At 50.1% G+C, this 23,322-nt stretch overlaps 1 protein-coding gene across 1 annotated transcript; it reads left to right on the top strand.

Annotated features, from left to right (window-relative positions):
* The first annotated feature begins 836 nt into the window (after nucleotides 1-836).
* On the top strand, nucleotides 837-10,858 carry LOC103640949 (auxilin-related protein 1). The gene is made up of 8 exons (XM_008664388.3): nucleotides 837-1,807; nucleotides 3,527-5,036; nucleotides 5,118-5,232; nucleotides 5,320-5,417; nucleotides 5,669-5,734; nucleotides 5,889-5,978; nucleotides 8,928-9,104; nucleotides 10,265-10,858. The coding sequence occupies exons 1-8, from the start codon at nucleotides 1,248-1,250 to the stop codon at nucleotides 10,301-10,303; spliced, it is 2,655 nt and encodes an 884-aa protein (XP_008662610.1). The 5' UTR covers nucleotides 837-1,247; the 3' UTR covers nucleotides 10,304-10,858.
* Nucleotides 10,859-23,322: the final 12,464 nt, after the last annotated feature.

Below are 23,322 nucleotides of genomic sequence, written 5' to 3'. Positions count from 1 at the left end.
TTCTGTCTCTGTGAATGCTCACAGGGAGTTTTTTCTTCCATAACTGTCCTCACACAAGGAATCATTTTCTTGAGAGTCCCTATTATAAAGGCAGATATAAATAAATTATATCAAATCAATAAAAATTAAACAAGCAACTAGCAAGATTAAAAATAATAAGAACCATCTACTTTAGAGTTTAGTTTGCCAAAGTTATGTGTTAAGTTTTTGATAGAATTTTAATACATCAAAGTAACTAATTTAGGTAAGAGAAGTTCGCGGGACGGGTACGGGTACGTGGGTTCCTGGTTAATGCTTGTTTGATTAAGAATGGATTGAAATGTATTGGAAGAGATTAAATCTTATTAATCGAAATTAAATAAAAAGAGATTTAATCTTCTCACCCTATGCAACCAACATTACTGGTTTTCGTTTGGCTGAGTCGGGCGGGACTCGGGATCGGGACACCCGCGGCCGCGGTCCGCGCACGAGGGAAGGCAGGACCGGGCCTTGGGCCGCCACCTCGCCTCTCCCGTCCCCAGACCCCAGTGCCCTACAACACGGCACACCGCACCGTCCAACAACATGTCACCACGTGTTCAATCCCCGAATGGTCCCGTGCACCGGATCCCCCACCTGGCTCGCGCGCATCGCCGACGACAGAGACGAGCGAGCGTAGGCGCAGACGCGCAGTCGTCAGTCGCCACCGACGCCCTGCGCGTCCGGAAAGTCCATTCTCCGCGCCGGGTCACAAGGCACTGTCATTTCGGGCCGCTTTTTTGTGTCCCCACATGTCAGTGGTGCGCGCCAGTTTGCTAAAGCTTCCTCGTGACTTCCCCTTTCACTTTTCGCTGGGACCCGCAAGATGGAGACCCCACGAGGCAGCAATGATATGATATCGCTCGCGCCCTTCGGGCCCGCTCGCCAGTCACCGGCGTGTGGGAGAGAAGAGAGAGAGACCACCTCCTCCGCTCTCTCTCTCTTACTCTGACTCGCCCGCTCCGGTTCGCCGCTCCGCCATCGCCGGCGATCACTCCACTCCGGCAACGCCGCGTCTCCGACGATCCCACCGACGCCGGGCCCCGCGACCCCATTCCTCCGATTGCCTCCTCACGTCTTGCGGTTCTCCCCCGGCGAGGGTACGTGCTCTTGCCCAGATCCGCCCCGCCTCCCCGCGCCCCGCCACGCGCGCCGATCGGCAAGCTGCGTAGGCTTCGCTACCGCTGCTGCGCGAGCGAGCGTCGCAGCCGTCGATCCGCGCGCCCGCCATGGACGACTTCCAGGGCCTGCTGGCCCGCGACTTCGGCCTCCGCCCGCAGGGGAAGGCCGCGCCCATGTCGGCCGCCCGCTCCTCGAGTCCCTCCGGATCCGCCTGGACCAATACCAGATCCGCCGTGGGGTCCGCCGCTCCCTCCGCGCCCTCCTACGACGAGCTCTTCGGGTCCGCCCCGCCGCCGCCGCCCAAGGCCACGCCGTCGCTCGATAACATCTTCAACTCGTTCAAGGAGCCCGCTTCCACCGCGCCGCCGCCTAAGCCGAAGCACTCTTCCGCGCCGGTGTTCGACAAGCCGGTCTACGATGATGACATCTTCATCGGGGTCCCTGGGGTTAAGAGCTCCTCGGTGCCCTATGACGATGTGTTCGGTGGAAGCCAGAGCCGCGAGGCGCCCCCCGCATTCGATGACCTGCTCGGTGGATTTGGTAAGAGCTCACAGGTGAGGGAAGAGGTGGATGACAAGAGGAAACCAGAGGCACCTACGGCTGTGGCGGCTACTGGGTTCGATTATTTGATCCCAAGCTTTGGCGGGAGAAGCTCCCCGCGGCAAAGGTAATATGCAATTCAATGTGCATGGGATTGATAGACGTTATGTTGTCCGTATGCATGGTCTATGATTGGATATACGTATAACTTTGTCAGTTTGATCATTTGAACCGGAAGATTTTGTCGGTATTCGGTAACTATAGGATCATGTGGCTGTTGATCGAGTTGGACCAATTATGCTGGTTCATTTGTTGGATGTTTTGACAATTAGATTCTAGCCTCCTTATGATCTATGTTTGATTTGGTAATACATACCAGTTAGTAAAGCATTTATGATGTACATTGTTATACATAGAGCTTTACATCGCAAAAATTATCAGTTTCCCTCAGTTACGATATGCATTTAATATTTATCGTATTTTGAAAATTAATAACCTATTATACTATGATAGGCTTGACTTCATGTTTATCTAAATAACTTAGTGCAATGATGCTTGAAAACTTATCTAGTTATCTTCCATTTTGCCAGATCAATGAATAAAAGGATTATTCATATCAATGTCCATGCACCTTGTCAGAAAATCCTTTTGTGCTGTTGGTGTTGGTTTCCTGGACCTGTACTGGTACATATGCTAAGTCATCCACCAAGGTTTTAAAGTCGGCTAGTCGACTCTAGTCGCCTAAGCACCGATAAGGTGACTAATCGCGATTAGTCGTCGATTAGCTCGATTAGTCGATCCTAGTCGACTCTCTAGTCGTCCTATAGTCGTCCATCTATAACAGGACCATATATATATAACAGTATACTAGATTGCAAATCCTAGTCGACTCCCATCCCCATCTGCAGCAAGCAAAGAGCAACTCAAGAAGTGCTCATCTCTGTTTCCAGCAAAAGAACAAAAGACTAGAGGAGGGAGGGATTACCAGAAGTGCTCATCTCTGTTCCAGCAAAAGAACAACAGAGCAAAAGGGAGTGGAGGATGGTCTGAACTTTGAGCAGAGCAGGCGGCGCTCAGCAGTCAGCAGTCCAGCTCCAACAAGAAGATGAGGGCGGCGGCGCTCAACACAGCAGTCAGCACTCAGCAGTCCATCTCCAGTCCAGCAAGCAGAGGAGGGCGGCGGCGCTCAGAGCAGCAGCAAGCAGAGGAGGGCGGCGGCGCTCAGAGCAGTTAGCAGCAAGCAAATGAAGGCGGCAGCGCTCAACTCCAGCTAGGGTAAAAGACTGTACAAGAGGGGTAACGACATTGGCACATTGGCGCTCAGTTTCAGCTCCCCTGGTGGGCCGGCCCAAATAGAAAAGAGCAGCCTGGAGCCCAAAACAGAGCACCTAGTCGAGAACAAGCCTAATCGGACGACTAATCGCCGACTAATCGCGATTAGTCGGACGACTAGGTTTCTAGTCGCCCTAATCGCGTCGGTGGCCCTAATCGGCCTTGCAGCAGCGATAAGTCCGACTAATCGCGACTAATCGCGATTAGTCGGACGACTTTAAAACCATGTCATCCACAAATCTGACCGAGAATTGTACCGTTCTTTTTTATAGCCATGTTTGGTACTTGTTTGAGTGCTCCATAGTTCGCAAGTTTGTTTTGTTATGATGTATTTTGACATTTGAATCTCAGACATGCTTAGGAACTACTGATTTGAATTTATGGGCTAACAGGTTATCTAGTGCATTTGGGAAAATAATAATTTGCTGCATTTCCGACAACGATTGCCCTTTTCTGCAATTTCGTCCACTTCTAAACATGTTCACATATTAACATGTCTATTTATTAATTTCAGGGATGCTATTGGTGCAAAACAAAAGAAAGTTTCCATGTCGACATCTAAGCAATCAGCTAGCTTAAGCGACCCCTTCGTTGTTCTCGAAACAACTTCATCCTCAGCCCATCCATTCGCAGATCCCTTGGATGAATCCGGTAAAGCTGCAAAATATCAAGGGAAAAACCGTGAAAGTACTAGCGTTGGGAGCAGTCTGTTTGAGGATTCAAGCACTTTCAACCAGGCTCCAAAATTTGAACCTTTTTTTACCCCAGAGGTGGACAATGGATCGAAAGATAGGAATGAGTCAAGCAGAGCCCAAAACTCAAACCCTGTACAGGATTTTTCTAAAAGAAACTCCTCCCAACAACCTTCTGTTGAGGATTTTGAAAATATCTTTCCTAAGTCACAGTCTGCCAGATATTCTGATGTCCATGTTGACATTGGCTCAGAGAAATATAGTGGGAATGGTATAAATGATCAGTCACCTAGATCTGATGAATCCGAAGATGAGATATGGCTTACAGCTTCTGAGATTCCCCTCTTCACACAGCCAACTAGTGCCCCACCACCTTCAAGGCCACCGCCACCTCTTGCAGTTAAGCAAAAACATGGATCAAGATCAACAAGAAAAGATGAACATCTGCGGCGGTCTAGGAAAAACAATGACCATCAAAGGAGTTTCTCAAATCAGGCTGGTGTTTCTACAGTAGATGGACTAGAAGATTTTACCATGGGTAAGTCTCAGAATGTGCATACGTTTAATGAGGAAGAATTTGAGAGAAGTACGGCAGCAGCGGCTATGAAAGAGGCTATGGATAAAGCTGAGGCAAAGTTCAAACATGCCAAGGAAGTACGAGAGAGAGAGCGTGATGCAAAGCTTAGAAATAGAGAACAACAGGAACGAGATAATGTAATAAGGTCGTATGCCCAGGATCGTGAGGACAAAGAGAGAAATGAAAGACTAGAACAAGAAAGAGAGATGAAGCAAAAAGAGGAAAAGGAAAGAGAGCAACGAAGACTTGAAGAGGAGAGAGAACTTGAGCGACATAGAGAAAGAGAAAGAGCTAGGCAAGCAGTGGAGAGGGCTACAAAGGAGGCACGAGAAAGGGCAGCTTCTGAAGCTCGTGCAAAAGCAGAGAGGGAGGCACGGAAACGTTCAGAACGTGCTGCTGTGCAAAGAGCCCAACAGGAAGCACGTGAGAGGGCAGCAGCGGATGCTAAAGATCGAGCAGAGAGGGCTACTGCAGAAGCAAACGAAAGGGCTGCTACTGAAGCTAAGGAGAAAGCTGCTAGTCAAGCGAGGGATAGGGCTGCAGCAGAAAAAGCTGCTGTGGAGAGAGCTCAGCAAGAAGTGAGGAAGAGAGCTGAACGAGCAGCAGTGGAAAGGGCTGCTGCTGAGGCTCGGGAAAGACAGGCTGCTGCTGCTGCAGCTGCAAGAGAAAAAACAAGCAAACCAGATGATCTAGAATCCTTATTTGGTATGGGTGCCCGAGCTAATAGTGCTCCGAAGCAAAGGGCTCCAACTGTGGTGATTATTCTACCAAAATTTCCGTTCCAGAGTTTTATTCGTTGCAATTTCCTCACTGTTTTATAATTGTGGAATTATTAGGATTCTATGTTTGATTCTCAAACGCAAAATAGAGGGACTTCCACTTCGACATCAATGAAAAAGGCATCATCAACAGCAAATGTTGCTGATGACTTGTCTGCATTATTTGGAGGAGGTACTGATCGTTCGAGAAGTATGGTACTGAATCAGTGTCCGTCCAAACATTTAAGTAACTGTGTTTTCGATTTATTTGTTATTTTAGCTCCTACGTCATCAAATGAATTTCAAGAAGTTGATGGGGAGAGCGAAGAAAGAAGACGTGCTAGGTTGGAACGGCATCAAAGAACTCGTGAACGAGCGGTAATGTACTATGACACAAATTAAAAGTCATCTCGTGTAGCGTTCTATACTACAATTTAATATCTATGGATACGTATATGTTCCTGGATACCTACCCCAACTTGATCGAGACAAAAATGCTTTGTTGCTTTTGTTGTTGATGATATTGTAGTGGATGCTTGTATGTTCCTAGTTGAATTTTGTTTAAAGCATTCTTTTTAGGATAAAGAGATTGCAATGCATGTTTTTTTATTTGTTTCCTATACTCACAGGCAAAGGCTTTGGCTGAGAAGAATGAACGTGACATGCAGCAACAAAGGGACCAGGCTGAGAGACATGTAAGTACTCTGTTGTGACTCGTAAATACAGATTAAATTCATAATCTTGAATTATCAACATATAATCTGTCCTTTTAAATGCACTTTATTGGCTGCTAGTGACTAGTTCCTCACTTCATCGAGTTCATTCAAATTGTTTTTCTGATAATTCCAGAGGCTTGCGGAAACACTGGACTTCGAGATTAAGCGCTGGGCTGCTGGAAAAGAAGGCAATTTGCGTGCATTGCTATCAACTTTACAATATGTGAGCTGAAACCTCTAGATTGGAGCATTTCACTCATTCATTTTTACAAATTATGTTTGTTATGTGGGCGCTTTTCTTTAATAAAAACTGGCATTTAGGTCTTTAGCTGTCTACTCAAACATATGGTTGTTTTCATCCCGTTTGTGATTTTATACAAATACAATCCATTTATTACCGTGGACGCATAATGAGTACCATTTTGTGCCCCTAGTCCAAGTTAGGCTATGAGGCTCTTATACAGGCACCTAGATCTACTGCTAGTATTTCTGGCTTCAGGTTTTAAGCAATATTGTACAACATTGTCAGAAGTAATGTTTGCCTCTCGAGACATACCATGCCAAGAAAATGTTTGGTTGTGGACAATACTCGACATGGTTGTTATGGCGTCCATTAAGCGCCGCTTAAGTGCCAAGGCGCTGGAGAAAGGACGACTTAGGCGACGCCTTACCTTTTAGGCGTATGGCGTCCACTACATGCTATAAGACGTTCGCCCTTCGCCGTGACGCCTTATAGCATGCAATGGACACCAAGACAGGTTTATCCCAATAACCCTAGCCCACCCCTCGCCCCGCCCAAAACCTTCCTTTGCTTGCTCGCCTGCCCCTACTCGTGCCGCCCGCCTGCCCAGGGGCGGGCCCAAATTTTGAAGTATGGGTATTCGAAATTTTAGTAGAATATAATTTTTCTTGACAATCTAAAATCACACTATTGTACTGTTTGATGGGTTGCACAGTAGAGAAATGAAGAGGGCCGGTGAGAATCAAAGTTTAGACAGAATAGTTGTAAAATAGTATGATTTTATGCTTTTTATAATATTTTAGTGTATATACATAACATATATATGTATACATAATGTTTTTGCCAAAAATAATGGGTATTCAATTGAATACCCTTGCTTGCGTGTAGGCCCGCCCCTGCGCCTGCCCCAGCTCGCCCCACCAGCCCCTGCTCGCCCTGCCTGCCGTGCTCGCTTGCCTGCTGCGCCGCTCGCCTGCCGTGCATGAGGAGGTTCGCGTGTGGAGGCAATCAGACAGCAGCAGCCAGAGGTGCTCGTCGAGGAGTCCGCCGCGCCCCTGAACGGATTCGGAGCAGACGACGCCATGGTTTCTTCCTCGGACGAGAGCTGGGTGGTCAGGCTCGAGCAGTCGGTCAACATTTTTCTCACGGTGATTCAGCATAGTTCATAATAACTGTCAGGGGCGATACTTAGGGACACCCGAGTTATCCGCCTAACGAACGCACTCAAAGAAATAAGGACCAAACTCCCGAAGGGTGACAGCCGAGCCACCTACAAAAAAACCGAGACGTCCCCCGAAGGTCTCCCACCTCGAGCAGAGCTCCACCTCACCCGAGGTCAACACCACTTGCTCCGCCTCGCCCGAGGTCGCCTCAGCCAGCCTGTCTCACCCGAGCCGGCCTCAAGCAGATAGGACAAGGGCACTCGAAAATAGGCAGGGAACATGCACATTTAATGCGTGTGCCAACCCGGGCCGTGGCAGTGGAGCACAGTGCTGGACAAGACAACGATCACATCTAGCGCAACAGTATGATTACGCTAGTGCCAAACAGTGCGCGCACGCCACCTGACGTCGTTCGATGGGACACCTAAAACGATAAGTCGAGCGGACGAGTCTTCGGGCGTAACCTCTGCGACCCGAGCACGGCCCTCGGGCAAGTTCTCCGCCTCGCCCGAGCTTGGCCTCGACTACCGACTGCGCCGCGAATCCCGCAGACAGTCACTCCGCCCGACTGTAGCACACGTCGAGAGATGGCTCGGCTAGCGCCTCGGGAAGACTTCTGCATCAACCAAGCAGGGGCTCTAATCTCGATGAGTACTGCAGGGAATCTTGACGTCATCACGCACCAGGACGATGACGTGCTCCGTAAGCAGCCTTTGGCCCATACCCGGACGCTGTTTACAACCACTACGACATGGGTGGCCTCTCCCTCGGGGGCTCGGGCGTACAGACAACCCCTCGGTCTCGGTCTCGGCTCTCTACGGGAAGTCAACAAGCACGAATCTACTGCATGGTTCGTCGTCACGTCAGATGCCAGGGCATCTCCTTCGAATACAAGACTCAGCTTCACTGCGGACGCTCCCATTGGTGTATAAATAGGGCAGTGGTCCCTCCACAAAGGGGGAGACACACAAGATGAGCTCTCGCTTTCTCACTCTGTCTTAGATATTGGCACTTGCCTCAATCATCTCTAGGGACTTGGGGACTTCCCCTCTCCCGCTGTGCTTGTAAACCCCTATTACAGGCACCACGGTGCGAGTAATATAAGCCTCATCCTCTCTGCTGGAAGTAGGGCTTGAGTAGCCCGAACCAGGATAATCGCTTGTGTCACCTCGCACACCATCTAGAGCCGGCCACGCGGCACATTTACTGGTTGGTTAAGGGCCCGTGGTCCAAACACCAACAATAACCCGGGCCTATGCTTGTCGCAGCCTACAGTATGGGATGACGGCTTTTGCTGCGTGGAGATAAAATAAGTGAAACTTTCACAAATTTAACTAAACCAGCAAATAAACACTTATGACACACACGTCTATCAAAAAATCATTTATATAAAATAATTTGTCTTACATGAATAGTTTTTATGAACTATCAACTATGATAGTATTTTGCAAACTATGCTATGCATTAGAACTTGTATGTCCTATAATATCTATGATCTATCTATTTACTTATGTATTTTTTTGTTATTATTCGCCTTATATGTCTATGAAGTCGTCTCGCCTCGCGTCTTAGGTGCTTAAAAGGTAAAAAAGTCCTAGACCGATGTAGGCCGCCTTACCGCCGTAACAACCATGATACTCAAAGTAAGAATTGTACATGATGCCAATGCTTTAAAGACAACCTATTTTTAATTTGTAGAAATGTTTTTGATTAGTTAAAAGAACTTTTGATGACTTTCTGTTTTAATTCGTTTATTCTTTCGGAATAGGTTCTTTGGCCAGAATGTGGATGGCAACCTGTATCCCTTACCGATTTGATCACTGCTGCTGCTGTTAAAAAAGTGTACAGAAAAGCAACGTTGTGTATCCATCCTGACAAGGTGCAGCAAAAGGGTGCAAATCTCCAACAGAAATATATCGCTGAGAAGGTTTTTGATCTCCTTAAGGTGTGTATTGCCCTCAAAACATTTGTTGCAGCTTACTGCTTACATGCCAACATGGTTTCAAGACAGCAAAAACTTCTCTTTTTCTGACATCAAGAAAACATATGAGCTAGATAGGTGTCACCTGTTTTGCTGAACACAGGTCTTTTCACATTTACTGTTGAGCTTCTCTTAATATTTCCAATTATTGCATGCGTGGTCCATGGAAGCAAAGTTGGGGTCGGGGTGCCAGTGCCTGGATGATACATGGAAAGTACTGAGCGTTTATAGTTTGATGTTATCTTTGGCACATGCCAGAACAGAATGTTTATTGCAACAATCATTGTGTCAGCTTGGACCACCATCTGGTGCCTGGGAAGTACCTGCCTACATTCAGATCAATGCTAATCTTGATAATAACCTGACAGCCTGCTTCATACTCTAGTCATTGAAGTTAACAGGAAAAAATAGTGGTCTTAGAATTAAAACAACTATTGGTTGTGTAATTTAATTTTTTTAATGCACTGTGCTGATTACTGGAATTTCTTTGCACTATTTATTTTATTTCCATTTACTGTATATGATTATAACATATATGCATTAGGAGCTATTGATCTTTGGTTTTCCAGTTATAATTATGTTCATTTTACCAGATAAATAGATAATAACTGAAAATTCTGGACGGTAATTCTGTGTTTCTGTAGTTGAAATATCCAACTAAGAGCATCTACAAGAGTTTCCAAAACCCACTTTTGATCTAGATTTTTTGTCAAGATTGAAAAAAAAACTGCTCTCCAACCACTCCCTGTCTCAACTCCCAATCTTTCCGCACTTGGAAAAACCGACCTCGCTGCATGGATATGTACGCGTGCATAACTTCACCCCAATCCGAAGGTGGAAAGAGGTGGGAAAGAATAAGTATGACAGGGTTTCTGATGCAAATATGGAAGACAGAAGGTATAGAAGTGGTTGAGGTGATTTAGAAATAGTTCTGGATTTCTGATGTAAAATTAACTTTTATCTGCTGTGAGCGAGATCTTGGAAACTGTTTGAGGAAGCCAACAAATATGCTTTCAACTTTTTTTAGTCACTTGAAAAACTCATTAATTTACCAAGTAGTTTTTTTTAGAAACTATTGGAGATGCTCTAACTTCAGCAATTCTGCTCCGTGCTTTAAAAAACAGGAGGCGTGGAACAAATTCAACTCTGAAGAGCTCTTCTAAACAGCCTCATGACTGAACATAGCATGACCCATCAGGGTCTGCACAAGGTACTCTGGGAAGGAACTCACAAGCTGGAGCAGCCTGAGGTTGGTCGGGGGGGAAGGGGAACCATGAAGCGACCAAGCGAAACCTGAACTATGGTTATAATCACAGTTGTTTTGTTTCACTCCCCCAATTTTCTTTCCCAACTATCTGTTGATTGGATGACAACTCACAGCGACATGTGGCAGCTGCCCAAGCTGAACCTCATCCAGTAGGTGCACATTAGTGCCCTGTTTTGTACTGTTTGTCCTCGGCTGTATGTACCGTCAGAGCTGAGGCTTCTGAGGTCAGCGTTGTGATTTTGGATTAGGTACAGGGCTTATTTACCATGGAGAGAATGAAAACAATAGAGATGACCCATAATAATAGATTGATTGATTAGAGAGATCTATCTATATTTTTATATAAATATATAGGGGAGATTTCGTGGCTTATGAAAACAGAACCAAACGAGATATTTCCTTATCTCTGTAACCGTATATAAGGGCTGGCCGGCTATATCTATTATGTACATATCTCACGGTTTTCACCGATTTTCCATGGTTTCATATTTAATATTTAAATGGTAAAAAACTGAAATTGTACATAAATAAGAATTTGAACTATGGTTGTTAGCTCTAGATCTGTATTTACACCTATCTAACCAATAGAACACATGTATGATATTTTATACTCTACACTTATAAATATAAACCATCACAATGTACGTACTATATATACACACTTGAAAATTCTTCACGAACGACACATTCATATGATTGGAGTACAACCAGCTTTGATCTACGACTTCTATTGGCTTTTGTTCTAAACTAATGAATCAAGTCATTATCTATGTGATTGGTTGCCTAGGCAACTAATGCATGGCACGCGCGGGACTGGTTTACCCCAAACTCTATTTTTCTGTGTTCCTGCGCATGCAACCAAAAGAGTCTGGTTTGGTATAAGATGCACCCACACATGCAGGCTCAACCATTCTCATGCAAGCATCCAATCAAAAGCTGCGACATGGTCAACGCATGCGCAGAACCAGGTTGGCGAGTAGCAGGCAACCAATCAGACTGTATATGTTCCTAGTCGTACCTAAGTCTAGCACTGGAGTCATACGTGTAGCAGCGCTCACATACACACTATAGGGAATGATGATGCCTAAGAGAGATGAGCTAGACAATCTATGATCTCTATTTTTTCTTTAATGGGGCGTTTGGATCCCTTTATTTTAGAGGAATTGGAATGCACTTAATAAAATAACCTATTTAGCTTGGAATTTGATATTCCATCACTTTCCAAAGTTCTGATATAAGCTTATCTCAAATTTATGGGGTGGAGGATGGGAACTGATTTTATGTATTACTAGAATTTGTTTCTACTCTGTAACTTACAAGACTGATCTTTGACTCACTCCTCTATAACAAAAATGTAACACATAAGTATCTCCGATATCTTGCTAATAATAGTATACTGATATATTTTCCATAAAACCGAATTAGTTTAATTGATATATGCCTAATATTACTATTATTAGAATGGAATTCAATTCCAATGATCCAAACGGGGTGTAATCAAAATATATACAAATAACTAAGTATTTATATGTGCAACTATAATTTTGACTAAGTGTTGTTATCTCTATCCTAAAGAGTTATATAATATAGGTTTTAACCTTATTCACTAGTAAAATTCTAAGCTAGAAATGTGAAGCACATGACCAAGATAATGCAGCATAAATATAAAGGCTTAAATGTGATAGAGATATAAACTCTAGTTGACGTGTCGATGTTTTTAAAGCACATAAACTTTCTCTTAGTTCTTTTTAGAGCCCCATGCAATAGAAGCCCACATGAGGGCCAAGCTCCCTATTAGGTAACTATATAGATAGCATTCGGTCCTCACGCACAAGTGTCTCCAATTTTGATTCTGGATGTTCATCGTTGTCTCTACCATCGAGTTTTTGGTTGAATATGCCGCAAAGTGGCGACCACGCCTAAACATAGTTTGGGTGGTCTTGCAAGACTAATAGCCCTCAAACTACAACTACAGTGGTGTGTGCAAGTATAAAGAGCTACAAAGGTGCACACAAGCACCGATGGTTAGATGTGTCTATTGCTCACTTCTACTCACTAGGCATAATCTAGAGCAAGTGTTTAATACAACAACCTACATAACCTAAACAATTTGCAAAGCAACTACATTAATCACCAAGTGATCTTTAAGCACTTTGAGTGTCTAGAGCTATATGAATGGAGTATCAACAATCATGGTAAGTGTTTGACCCATGGATTATATCGGATCAAAAACTATGGTCCATGCCCACCCGTTGCATTGAGCGGGTCAGATTTTTTAGGACAGGTTGGGTTGGTCGGGTTGGCTCGTTGTTGAAAGGGAAATAGGCTCACACCTTTTCCTAAATGATTTTGGTGGTTGAATTGCCCAACACAAATAATTGGACTAACTAGTTTGCTCTAGATCATAAGTTCTACAGGTGCCAAAGGTTCACAATAAACCAATAAAAAGTTCAAAGAAAGGGTTCAAAAAGAAAGAAGCAAAGCAACCGAAGGCTGCCCTGGTCTGGCGCACCGGACTGTCCGGTGCACCAGGGTGGATTCTCTCCAACTCGCTAGCTTCGGGAATTTGGGGAGCCACTCCGCTATAATTCACTGGACTGTCCGGTGTGCCAGCGTAGTAACGGCTAAACATCGCCAACGGTCGTCTGCAGAGGAACAGTGAAACGCTACAGTGCGCGTCTGCGCGCGCAGAAGGCGCACCAGACAGTGAATAGTGACTATCCGGTGGCCCACATGTCAGAAGCTCCAACGGTCGGAACCCAACGACTTGGTGACGTGGCTGGTGCACTGGACAGTGTCCGGTGGCGCACCGGACTGTCCGGTGCGTCATACGACAGAAGCCCTCACCAACGACCATTTTGGTGGTTGGGGCTATAAATACCCCCCAACCACCACACTTCAAAGTATCCAAGTTTTTAGCCATCAAACCTCATACAAGAGCTATAGACTTCATTCCAAGACACAAACAAAGAGATCAAATCCTCTCCCAAGTCCGGAATCACTCCAAATAAATTAGTGACTAGAGAGAGAGAGACTTTTGTGTTCTTTTGAGATCTTGCGCTTGGATCGCTTTTCTTCTTCCTCTATTATTCTTTCCAACTCACTTGTAATCAAAGCAAGAGACACCAAGTTGTGGTGGTCCTTGTAGTGGACTAAGTGTCCCATTTGATTGAAGAGAAAGGCTCACTCGGTCTAAGTGACCGTTTGAGAGAGGGAAAGGGTTGAAAGAGACACGGTCTTTGTGACCACCTCAACGGGGAGTAGGTTTGCAAGAACCGAACCTCGGTAAAACAAATCACCGTGTCATCCGCTCTTATTTGCTTGTGATTTGTTTTCGCCCTCTCTTTCGGACGCGACTTTATTTCTAACGCTAACCCCGGCTTGTAGTTGTGCTTAAACTTTATAAATTTCAGATTTGCCTATTCACCCCCCCTCTAGGCGACTTTCCATTGGTATCAGAGCCTGGTACTTCATTAAGAGCCTAACCGCTCAAAGTGATGTCGGGAGCTCACACCAAGAAGGAGATGGTGACCGGCGAGAAGCCCGCCACAAGCCACGGGAAGGCTCCATCGGGGGAGTCCGGCAACAAGAAGAGGGAGGAGTCACCTCCCCGCGTCAAGTCGCACCGGAGTGGCAACAAGAAGAAGAAAATGAAGAAAGTAGTCTACTACGAGACCGATTCTTCGTCGCCTTCCACCTCCGGCTCCGACACGCCTTCCGTCACTTCTAAGTGCCATGAGCGCAAGAAGTTTAGTAAGATCCCCTTACGCTATCCTCGCATTTCCAAACGTACCCCTTTACTTTCTGTCCCACTAGGCAAACCACCGGTTTTTGATGGTGAAGATTATTGTATGTGGAGTGATAAAATGAGGCACCATCTAACCTCACTCCACGCTAGCAGTTGGGACATTGTTGAGTTTGGTGCGCAGGAACCATCCGTGGGGATGAAGGTTATGACTCGGACGAGGTAGCCCAAATCCGGCACTTCAACTCCCAAGCCACTACTATACTCCTTGCCTCTCTAAGTCGAGAGGAGTATAATAAGGTGCAAGGGTTGAAGAGTGCCAAAGAGATTTGGGACGTGCTCAAGACCACGCACGAAGGAGACGAGGTGACCAAGATCACCAAGAGGGAAACGATCGAGAGGGAGCTCGGTCGCTTCATGCTTCACCAAGGGGAAGAGCCACAAGCAATGTACAACCGGCTCAAGACATTGGTGAACCAAGTGCGCAACCTCGGGAGCACCAAATGGGATGACCATGAAATGGTCAAGGTTATTCTTAGATCACTCGTTTTTCTTAACCCCACTCAAGTTCAATTAATTCATGGTGATCCAAGATATAAACTAATGTCTCTCGAGGAAGTGATAGGAAAATTTGTGAGCTTTGAATTGATGATCAAAGGCTCCAAGAAAATCATCGAGCAAGGCGCCTCCTCCACACCCGAGATGCAACCTGTCGCATTCAAAGCGACGGAGGAGAAGAAAGAAGAGTCTACACCAAGTAGACTTCCCATCGACGCCTCCAAGCTCGACAACGAGGAGATGGCTCTCATCATCAAGAGCTTCCGCCAAATCCTCAAGCAAAGGAGGGGGAAGGATTACAAACCCCGCTCCAAGAAAGTTTGCTACAAATGTGGTAAGCCCGGTCACTTTATAGCAAAATATCCTATTTCTAGTGACAGTGACAGGGGCGACGACAAGAGGGGAAAGAAGAAGGAGAAGAAGAGATACTACAAGAAGAAGGGAGGCGATGCCCATGTTTGCCGGGAGTGGGACTCCGATGAGAGCTCCACCGACTCCTCCTCCGACGAGGACGCCGCAAACATCGCCGTCAACAAGGGTCTTCTCTTCCCCAACGTCGGCTACAAGTGCCTCATGGCAAAGGACGACAAGAAGAAGAAGGTAAAATCTAGAGCTTCCACTAAATATGCAACATCTAGTGATGAGGCTAGCTCTAGTGATGGTGAGGATGATTTGCTCACCCTTTTTGCCAACTTAAACATGCAACAAAAGGAAAAATTAAATGAATTGATTAGTGCCATTCATGAGAAGGATGAACTCTTGGATAGCCAAGAGGACTTCCTTATTAAAGAAAATAAGAAGCATGTTAAAGTTAAAAATGCTTATGCTCAGGAGATAGAAAATTGTGAAAAATTAACTAGTGAGCTAAGCACTTGCCATGCTATCATTTCCATCCTTAGAAATGAGAACGCTAAATTAATTGCTAAGGTTGAGAAGTTAGATAGTTATGATGATTCAATTGTAAGTCTTAGAAATGATAATGCTAATTTGATTGCTAAGATTGAAAAATTGAATGCATCTCTCTCTAGCCTTAAAATTGAGAATGAAAAATTAATTGCTAAGGCTAAAGATTTAAATGTTTGCAATGTTTCTATTTCCAATCTTAGAGATGAGAATGCTATTTTACATGCTAATATTATTGAATTAAATACTTGCAAACCTTCTATCGGCGTTTCGACCCCGGGGGGTCCCTGGACTGACGAGTAAATTGTCGCTGCGTGTCCCAGCCCAGATGGGTCGGCGCGAGACGGAACACAAGGGGGAACAAAAAGGGGAACCGCGGCTCGTGTTGTCCTGCGCCCAAGGCGGATGCGCTTGCAGTAGGGGGTTACAAGCGTTCGCGAGGGAGAGGGAGAGAGAGAGACTACCCGTCAGCCCGTCCTCCCACGCGGCCACCTTCTCGTACGAGGGCCCTGGATCTTCCTTTTATAGATGTAAGGAGAGGCCCAGGTGTACAATGGGGGGTGTAGCAATATGCTAACGTGTCTAGCAGAGAGGAGCCAGAGCCCTATGTACATGCCGACGTGGCTGTCGGAGAGGTGTTAGTGCCCTGTTCATGTGATGTCGTGGCCGTCGGAGGAGCGCTTGAGCCCTGTAGAAGCACAACTGTAGGGGCTGTCGGGTCCTTGCTGACGTCTCCTTGCTTCCGTAAGGGACTGAGAACCGCCGTCGTCATGGGAGCACGCGGGGTGCCATCATTACCTGTTTACCGGGGCGAGCCAGATGGGACACCGGTCTTGTTCCCCGTAGCCTAAGCTAGCTAGGGGTAGGGTAGTGATGCCCCCCCTGTAACGTGGTCGGTCCGAGCCCAAGGTCGGGCGAGGCGGTGACTCCTCCGAGGTCGAGGCTGAGTCCGAGCCCTGGGGTCGAGCGAGACGGAGACCGTCTTCCGGGGTCGAGGCTGAGTCCGAGCCCTGGGGTCGGGCGAGGCAGAGACCGTCTTACGGGGTCGAGGCGGAGGCCGAGCCCTAGGGTCGGACGAGGCAGAGCTTCCTATGGCGCCTAAGGCTGGACTCGGCTGCTGTCGGCCTTACCCTAGCGGGTGGCACAGCAGTTGGAGCAGGGCACGCGGCGCTGTTTTCCTGTCAGGTCAGTCAGTGGAGGGGCTAAGTGACTGCGGTCATTTCGGCCCTGCCAACTGAGGAACGCGCGTCAGGATAAGGTGTCAGGCGATCCTTGCATTGAATGCTCCTGCGATACGGTCGGTTGGCGAGGCGATCTGGCCAAGGATGCTTCTCCGTGAAGCCTGCCCGAGCTGGGCCTTGGGCGAGTCGAAGGTGCGCCCGTTGCTTGAGGAGGCCCTCGGGCGAGGCGTGAATCCACCTGGGTCTACTGTTCCTGCCCGAGGCTGGGCTCGAACGAGGCGAGATCGTGTCCCTTGAGTGGACGGAGCTTTGACCTGTATTGCGCCCATCAGGCCTTTGCAGCTTGTGCTGATGGTGGTTACCAGCCGAGTTTTAGGAGTCTTGGGGATACCCCTAAATATGGTCCCCAACAGTAGCCCCGAGCCTCAAAGGGAGTGTTGGTACTCGCTTGGAGGCTTTATCACACTTTTTTGCAAGGGGACCGGCCTTTCTCGGTTGCATTTCGTTCCGGTGGGTGCGCGCGAGCGCACCCGCCGGGTGTAGCCCCCGAGGCCTCGGAGGAGTGGTTTGACTCCTCCGAGGTCTTAGTGCCTTTCGTGACGCCTCGGTCGGTCTTGTTGTTCCCTCATGCGATCTGATCGTAGCCGGGGTGCATGGTCAGGTTTCGAGTTCTCGGGCTGGTATGTTGACGCTGTCAACGGTTTGGCCGGAGCCGGGTTTGCGAGAGCAGCCCCCGATCCTCTGCACAGAGCGAGAGGACGGTCAAGGACTGACTCGGCTTTTATCATACGCCCCTCCGTCGCCTTTCCACAAGGAGGAGGAGGGGAAAGCGCCATGTTGCCCTTGGAGGGCGTCGAACATGGTGTCTCCAGTGAGTTGCTAACGGGTGATCCGAGTGGACGCCCGTGCCCCGTTCGATAAGGGTCGGCTAGTGGCCCAGAGGCGTGCTCCAAAAGTACCTGCATGTGATTTGCCGGACCCGGTCCCGTTTGATAGGGTCCGAGGGCTCGATGCCTCCCTCTGATGGTATTCCGTTACAGAATCGCTCCTGCTGGTCTTAGAAATGTCCTAGGGTACCTTAGGAGCGTAGCCCGAGCCTCGGCCATGTATCGGACGTACCCAGAGTCATCCCTCGCTCTGCGTGTTCTGAGGCGGCTGTCGAACCCTTCGGGGGGCCAGCCTTCGAACCTCTAATCAGTAGTGGGCGCGGAGCCCGAGTGGCCTGAGGCGGCTGTCGAACCCTTCCAAGGGGCCAGCCTTTGAACCTCTGACCAGTAGTGGGCGCGGAGCCCGAGTGCTCTGGGGTGGCTGTCGAACCCTTCTGAGGGGCCAGCCTTCGAACCTCTGATCAGTAGGAGGGCGCGGGGCCCGCTTCCTTCGCAGAGAAGGATCCCTTTCGTAGTATCCCCTTTCCCGGCCCCTGTAGCAAGAGAGAAAGGGGAAGAGGAAAAGGATACGAAATTGAACGATGTGGCGCACCTTTTTTGACGCGGTCATCATGGCGGAGGTGAAGCGTCGCCCGCTTCGCCTGCCAAAGGTGTCGCCTGCCCTGCCGCGGAGTTAATGCGACGGGACGAGTGGTTCGCAGGGCAGCTGTTGCGCGAGCCGTTCGAGGGACGGAACACGGGCGCGTCGTCTTCACGCTGTGGGAGAGAGCTCCCCTGCTGCTCTGGGAGGGGACGTGAGCCTGCAGACGATTTGACTGCTGCTTCCGCCCGCCTGTCGCCGTCATTACTGCCGGCCCACTTCTAGCCATATCGACCGTCGCGCCTTCTCCCGCGGCCGACTGACCCGTGACCGATGCGCTTGGTTGGCACTGTTGGGCTGTGCGCAGGGTTTCCTCGAGTCGCGGCACCGGTTCCGCAGTTGAGAAGGCGCGGTACTGGCGCAAGTGGCAGTGGAGTTTTTCGCACGTAGTAACCGGCGCGCCGATTACATGACGTGTGGGCCTGGGCCTCCACGCTGGATGCGTTGAAGTCGAAAGGGTGTGTCCCCGTGGTGCAGTTGCATGCCGCCTGCATGGCGGTCCGCCCTTTCACCCGCTGGTTTAGGCGAAGATGGAGGAGCGCTTGTAACCGCTGGGCGGTTACACGCCCCGCGCGCGGCGGTCTGGCTGCTTCTGTCCCAGACCAGCTTGCATGTTCTAGGCTTCAAAATCTTGGCGATGATGAACGGCCCTTCCCAGGGAGGTGTGAGCTTGTGGCGCCCTCGGGCGTCTTGTCGTAGCTGAAGCACCAAGTCCCCCACCTGGAGGTCTCGGGACCGAACCCCTCGGGCGTGGTAGCGTCGCAGAGATTGCTGACACCGTGCCGAGTGTAGTAAGGCCATGTCCCGAGCCTCTTCCAGCTGGTCCAGTGAGTCTTCTCGGTTGGTCTGGTTGCTTCGGTCGTCGTACGCCCTTGTCCTCGGGGAGCCGTATTCTAAGTCTGTGGGCAAGATAGCCTCGGCCCCATAGACTAGAAAAAACGACGTGAAGCCCGTGGCTCGGCTTGGCGTCGTCCTCAGACTCCAGACCACCGAGGGGAGTTCCTTCATCCATCGCTTGCCGAACTTGTTGAGGTCGTTGTAGATTCTCAGCTTAAGTCCCTGCAGAATCATGTCGTTGGCACGCTCTACCTGCCCATTCGTCATGGGGTGAGCTACGGCGGCCCAGTCCACCCGGATGTGGTGGTCCTCGCAGAAGTCCAGGAACTTCTTGCCAGTGAACTGGGTGCCGTTGTCGGTGATGATGGAGTTCGGGACCCCAAAGCGATGGATGATGTTGGTGAAGAACGCCACCGCCTGCTCGGACCTGATGCTGTTTAGGGGTTGGACCTCAATCCACTTGGAGAATTTGTCGATAGCGACCAGCAGGTGCGTGTAGCCCCCGGGTGCCCTCTGCAAGGGACCGACGAGGTACAGACCCCACACAACAAACGGCCAGGTGATGGGTATTGTCTGTAGGGCCTGAGCGGGCATGTGTGTCTGCCTTGCGTAGAGTTGACACCCTTGGCAGGTGCGTACAATCCTAGTGGCGTCGGCCACCGCGGTTGGCCAGTAGAAACCTTGTCGGAAGGCGTTTCCAACAAGGGCTCGAGGCGCTGCGTGATGACCGCAAGCCCTCGAGTGTATTTCTTGCAATAGCTCCTGACCTTCGGCGATGGATATGCATTGCTGGAGGATGCCTGAGGGGCTGCGGTGGTAGAGCTCCTTTTTGTCACCCAGCAAGACGAACGACTTGGCGCGTCGCGCCAGTCGCCGAGCTTCGGCTCTGTCGAGGGGTAGTTCTCCTCGGTGGAGATATTGCAGGTACGGGGTCTGCCAGTTTCGATTAGGCGTGACCCCATTCCGCTCTTCCTCGACGCGCAGTGCCTCACCCTCGGGGGCCGAGGGTGCCTTGGGCTGAACCGAGGGTGCCTCGGGCTGGGCCGAGGCTTCCTCGGGCTCGGGCGTGTCGTCGGTCTTGACGGAGGGTTGATGTAGGTCTCGGGAGAAGACGTCCGGGGGAACCGTTGTCCGCCCCGAGGCTATTTTATTCAGCTCGTCCGCAGTCTCGTTGTATCGTCGAGCGACGTGGTTGAGCTCGAGCCCGTAGAACTTGTCTTTCAGGCGCCGAACCTCGTCGCAGTAGGCTTCCATCTTTGGGTCGCGGCAATGGGAGTTCTTCATGACTTGGTCGATGACAAGCTGCGAGTCGCCACGAGCGTCAAGGCGCCGAACCCCTAGCTCGATGGCGATGCGCAACCCGTTAACCAGAGCCTCGTACTCGGCCACGTTGTTTGACGCCGGGAAATGGAGGCGTAGCACGTAGCGGAGGTGCTTCCCGAGGGGTGAGATGAAGAGCAGGCCCGCACCCGCTCCCGTTTTCATCAGCGACCCATCGAAAAACATGGTCCAGAGTTCCGGTTGGATCGGAGCTGCTGGAAGCTGGGTGTCGACCCATTCAGCCACAAAGTCCGCCAAGACTTGGGACTTGATGGCCTTCCGAGGGGCGAACGAGATTGTCTCGCCCATGATCTCCACTGCCCACTTTGCAATCCTACCCGAGGCCTCTCGGCACTGGATGATCTCCCCCAGGGGGAAGGATGACACCACAGTCACCGGATGAGACTCGAAGTAGTGTCGCAACTTTCGCCGCGTCAGAATTACCGCGTACAGTAGCTTCTGAATTTGCGGGTAGCGGATTTTGGTCTCGGACAGTACTTCACTAATGAAGTAGACCGGCCTCTGGACGGGCAATGCATGCCCTTCTTCTCGTCTCTCGACTACGATCACGGCGCTGACCACTTGAGTGGTTGCGGCTACGTAGATCAAGAGGGCTTCTTCGGCAGCGGGGGGCACCAGGATGGGCACGCTTGTAAGGAGCGCCTTTAAGTTTCCGAGGGCTTCCTCGGCCTCGGGGGTCCAAGTGAAGCGCTCGGTCTTCCTTAAGAGGCGGTACAGGGGTAGGCCTCTTTCGCCAAGGCGCGAGATGAAGCGGCTCAGAGCCGTAAGGCATCCCATGACCCCCTGTACTCCTTTCAAGTCCTTGATGGGCCCCATGTTGGTGATGGCCGCGATTTTCTCCGGGTTGGCCTCGATGCCCCGCTCGGAGACGATGAACCCCAGGAGCATGCCTCGGGGGACTCCGAAGACACACTTCTCGGGATTGAGTTTTACGCCTTTCGCCTTGAGACACTTGAATGTCGCTTCAAGGCCAGAGAGGAGGTCGAAGGATTTCCTCGTCTTGACTACTATGTCATCGACGTAAGCCTCGACCGTTCGGCCAATGTGCTCTCCGAACACGTGGTTCATGCACCTTTGGTATGTCGCGCCTGCATTCCTTAAACCGAATGGCATAGTAATATAGCAGTACATGCCAAAGGGTGTGATGAAAGAGGTCGCGAGCTGGTCGGACTCTTTCATCCTGATTTGGTGATACCCTGAGTAGGCATCAAGGAATGACAGGGTTTTGCACCCAGTAGTGGAATCCACGATTTGATCGATGCGAGGCAGAGGGTAGGGAACCTTCGGACATGCTTTGTTTAGACCAGTGTAGTCTACACACATCCTCCATTTCCCACCTTTCTTTTTCACAAGCACAGGGTTGGCTAGCCATTCGGGATGGAATACCTCTTTGATGAACCCTGCAGCCATCAGCTTGTGGATCTCCTCGCCTATGGCTCTGCGCTTTTCTTCGTCGAATCGGCGCAGAGGCTGCTTCACAGGTCGGGCTCCAGCTCGGATATCCAGCGAGTGCTCGGTGACATCCCTCGGTATGCCAGGCATGTCCGAGGGACTCCACGCAAAAACCTCGGCGTTCGCGCGGAGAAAGTCGACGAGCACTGCTTCCTATTTGGGGTCGAGCTCGGAGCCGATCCGGACTTGCTTGGAGGCGTCGTTGCTGGGGTCGAGAGGGACGGACTTAACTGCCTCTGCGGGCTCGAAGTTGCCGGCGTGGCGCTTCGCATCTGGCACCTCCTTGGAGAGGCTCTCCAGGTCGGCGATGAGGGCCTCGGATTCGGCGAGGGCCTCAGCGTACTCCACGCACTCCATGTCGCATTTGTACGCGTGTCGGTACGTGGATCCGACGGTGATGACCCCGTTGGGGCCCGACATCTTGAGCTTGAGGTAGGTGTAGTTGGGGACGGCCATGAACTTGGCGTAGCATGGTCTCCCCAGCACTGCGTGGTAGGTTCCTTGGAACCCGACCACCTCGAACGTGAGGGTTTCCTTTCGGAAGTTGGAGGGAGTCCCGAAGCAGACGGGCAGATCAAGTCGCCCAAGGGGTTGGACGCGCTTCCCGGGGATGATCCCGTGAAAGGGCGCCACACCGGCCCGGATCGTGGACAGATCGATCTGCAAGAGCCCGAGGGTCTCGGCGTAGATGATGTTGAGGCTGCTGCCTCCATCCATGAGGACCTTGGTAAGCCTGACGTTGCCGATGACGGGATCGACAACGAGCGGGTACTTCCACGGGCTCGGCACACGGTCGGGGTGGTCGCCTTGGTCGAAGGTGATGGGCTTGTCGGACCAGTCTAGGTAGACTGGCGCCGCCACCTTCACCGAGCAGACCTCCCGGCGCTCTTGCTTGCGGTGCCGAGCTGAGGCGTTCGCCACTTGCCCACCGTAGATCATGAAGCAGTTGTGGACCTCGGGGAACTCCTCTGCTTTGTGGCCCTCCTTCTTGTCGTTGCCGTGGCCTTTGCCACCTTCCGCCGGGGACCCGGCCTTATGGAAGTAGCGCCGAAGCATGACGCACTCCTCAAGGGTGTGCTTGACGGGACCCTGATGATAGGGGCACGACTCCTTGAGCATCTTGTTGAATAGGTTGGCCCCTTCGGGAGGCTTCCGAGGGTTCCTGTGCTCGGCGGCGGTGACAAGATCTGCGTCGGCGGCGTCGCGTTTCGCTTGCGACTTCTTCTTGCCCTTCTTCTTCGCGCCGCGTTGAGCGGACGCCTCGGGGACGTCTTCCTGCTGGCGCCCCTGAGGCTGCTTGTCCTTCCGGAAGATGGCCTCGACCGCCTCCTGACCAGAGGCGAACTTGGTGGCGATGTCCATCAGCTCGCT

Source organism: Zea mays, chromosome 10, assembly GCF_902167145.1.
Source record: "Zea mays cultivar B73 chromosome 10, Zm-B73-REFERENCE-NAM-5.0, whole genome shotgun sequence".
Taxonomy (NCBI): Eukaryota; Viridiplantae; Streptophyta; class Magnoliopsida; order Poales; family Poaceae; genus Zea; species Zea mays.
This window is presented reverse-complemented; position numbering and strand designations above follow the sequence as displayed.

Excerpts from the sequence above, each read along its gene's own strand:
- LOC103640949 (XM_008664388.3), top strand. The coding sequence starts at position 1,248 with ATGGACGACTTCCAGGGCCTGCTGGCCCGCGACTTCGGCCTCCGCCCG. Across the intron at positions 5,037-5,117 it reads AGCAAAGGGCTCCAACTGTG|GATTCTATGTTTGATTCTCA; the intron begins GTGATTATTCTA and ends TGGAATTATTAG. Across the intron at positions 9,105-10,264 it reads AGGTTTTTGATCTCCTTAAG|GAGGCGTGGAACAAATTCAA; the intron begins GTGTGTATTGCC and ends TTTAAAAAACAG.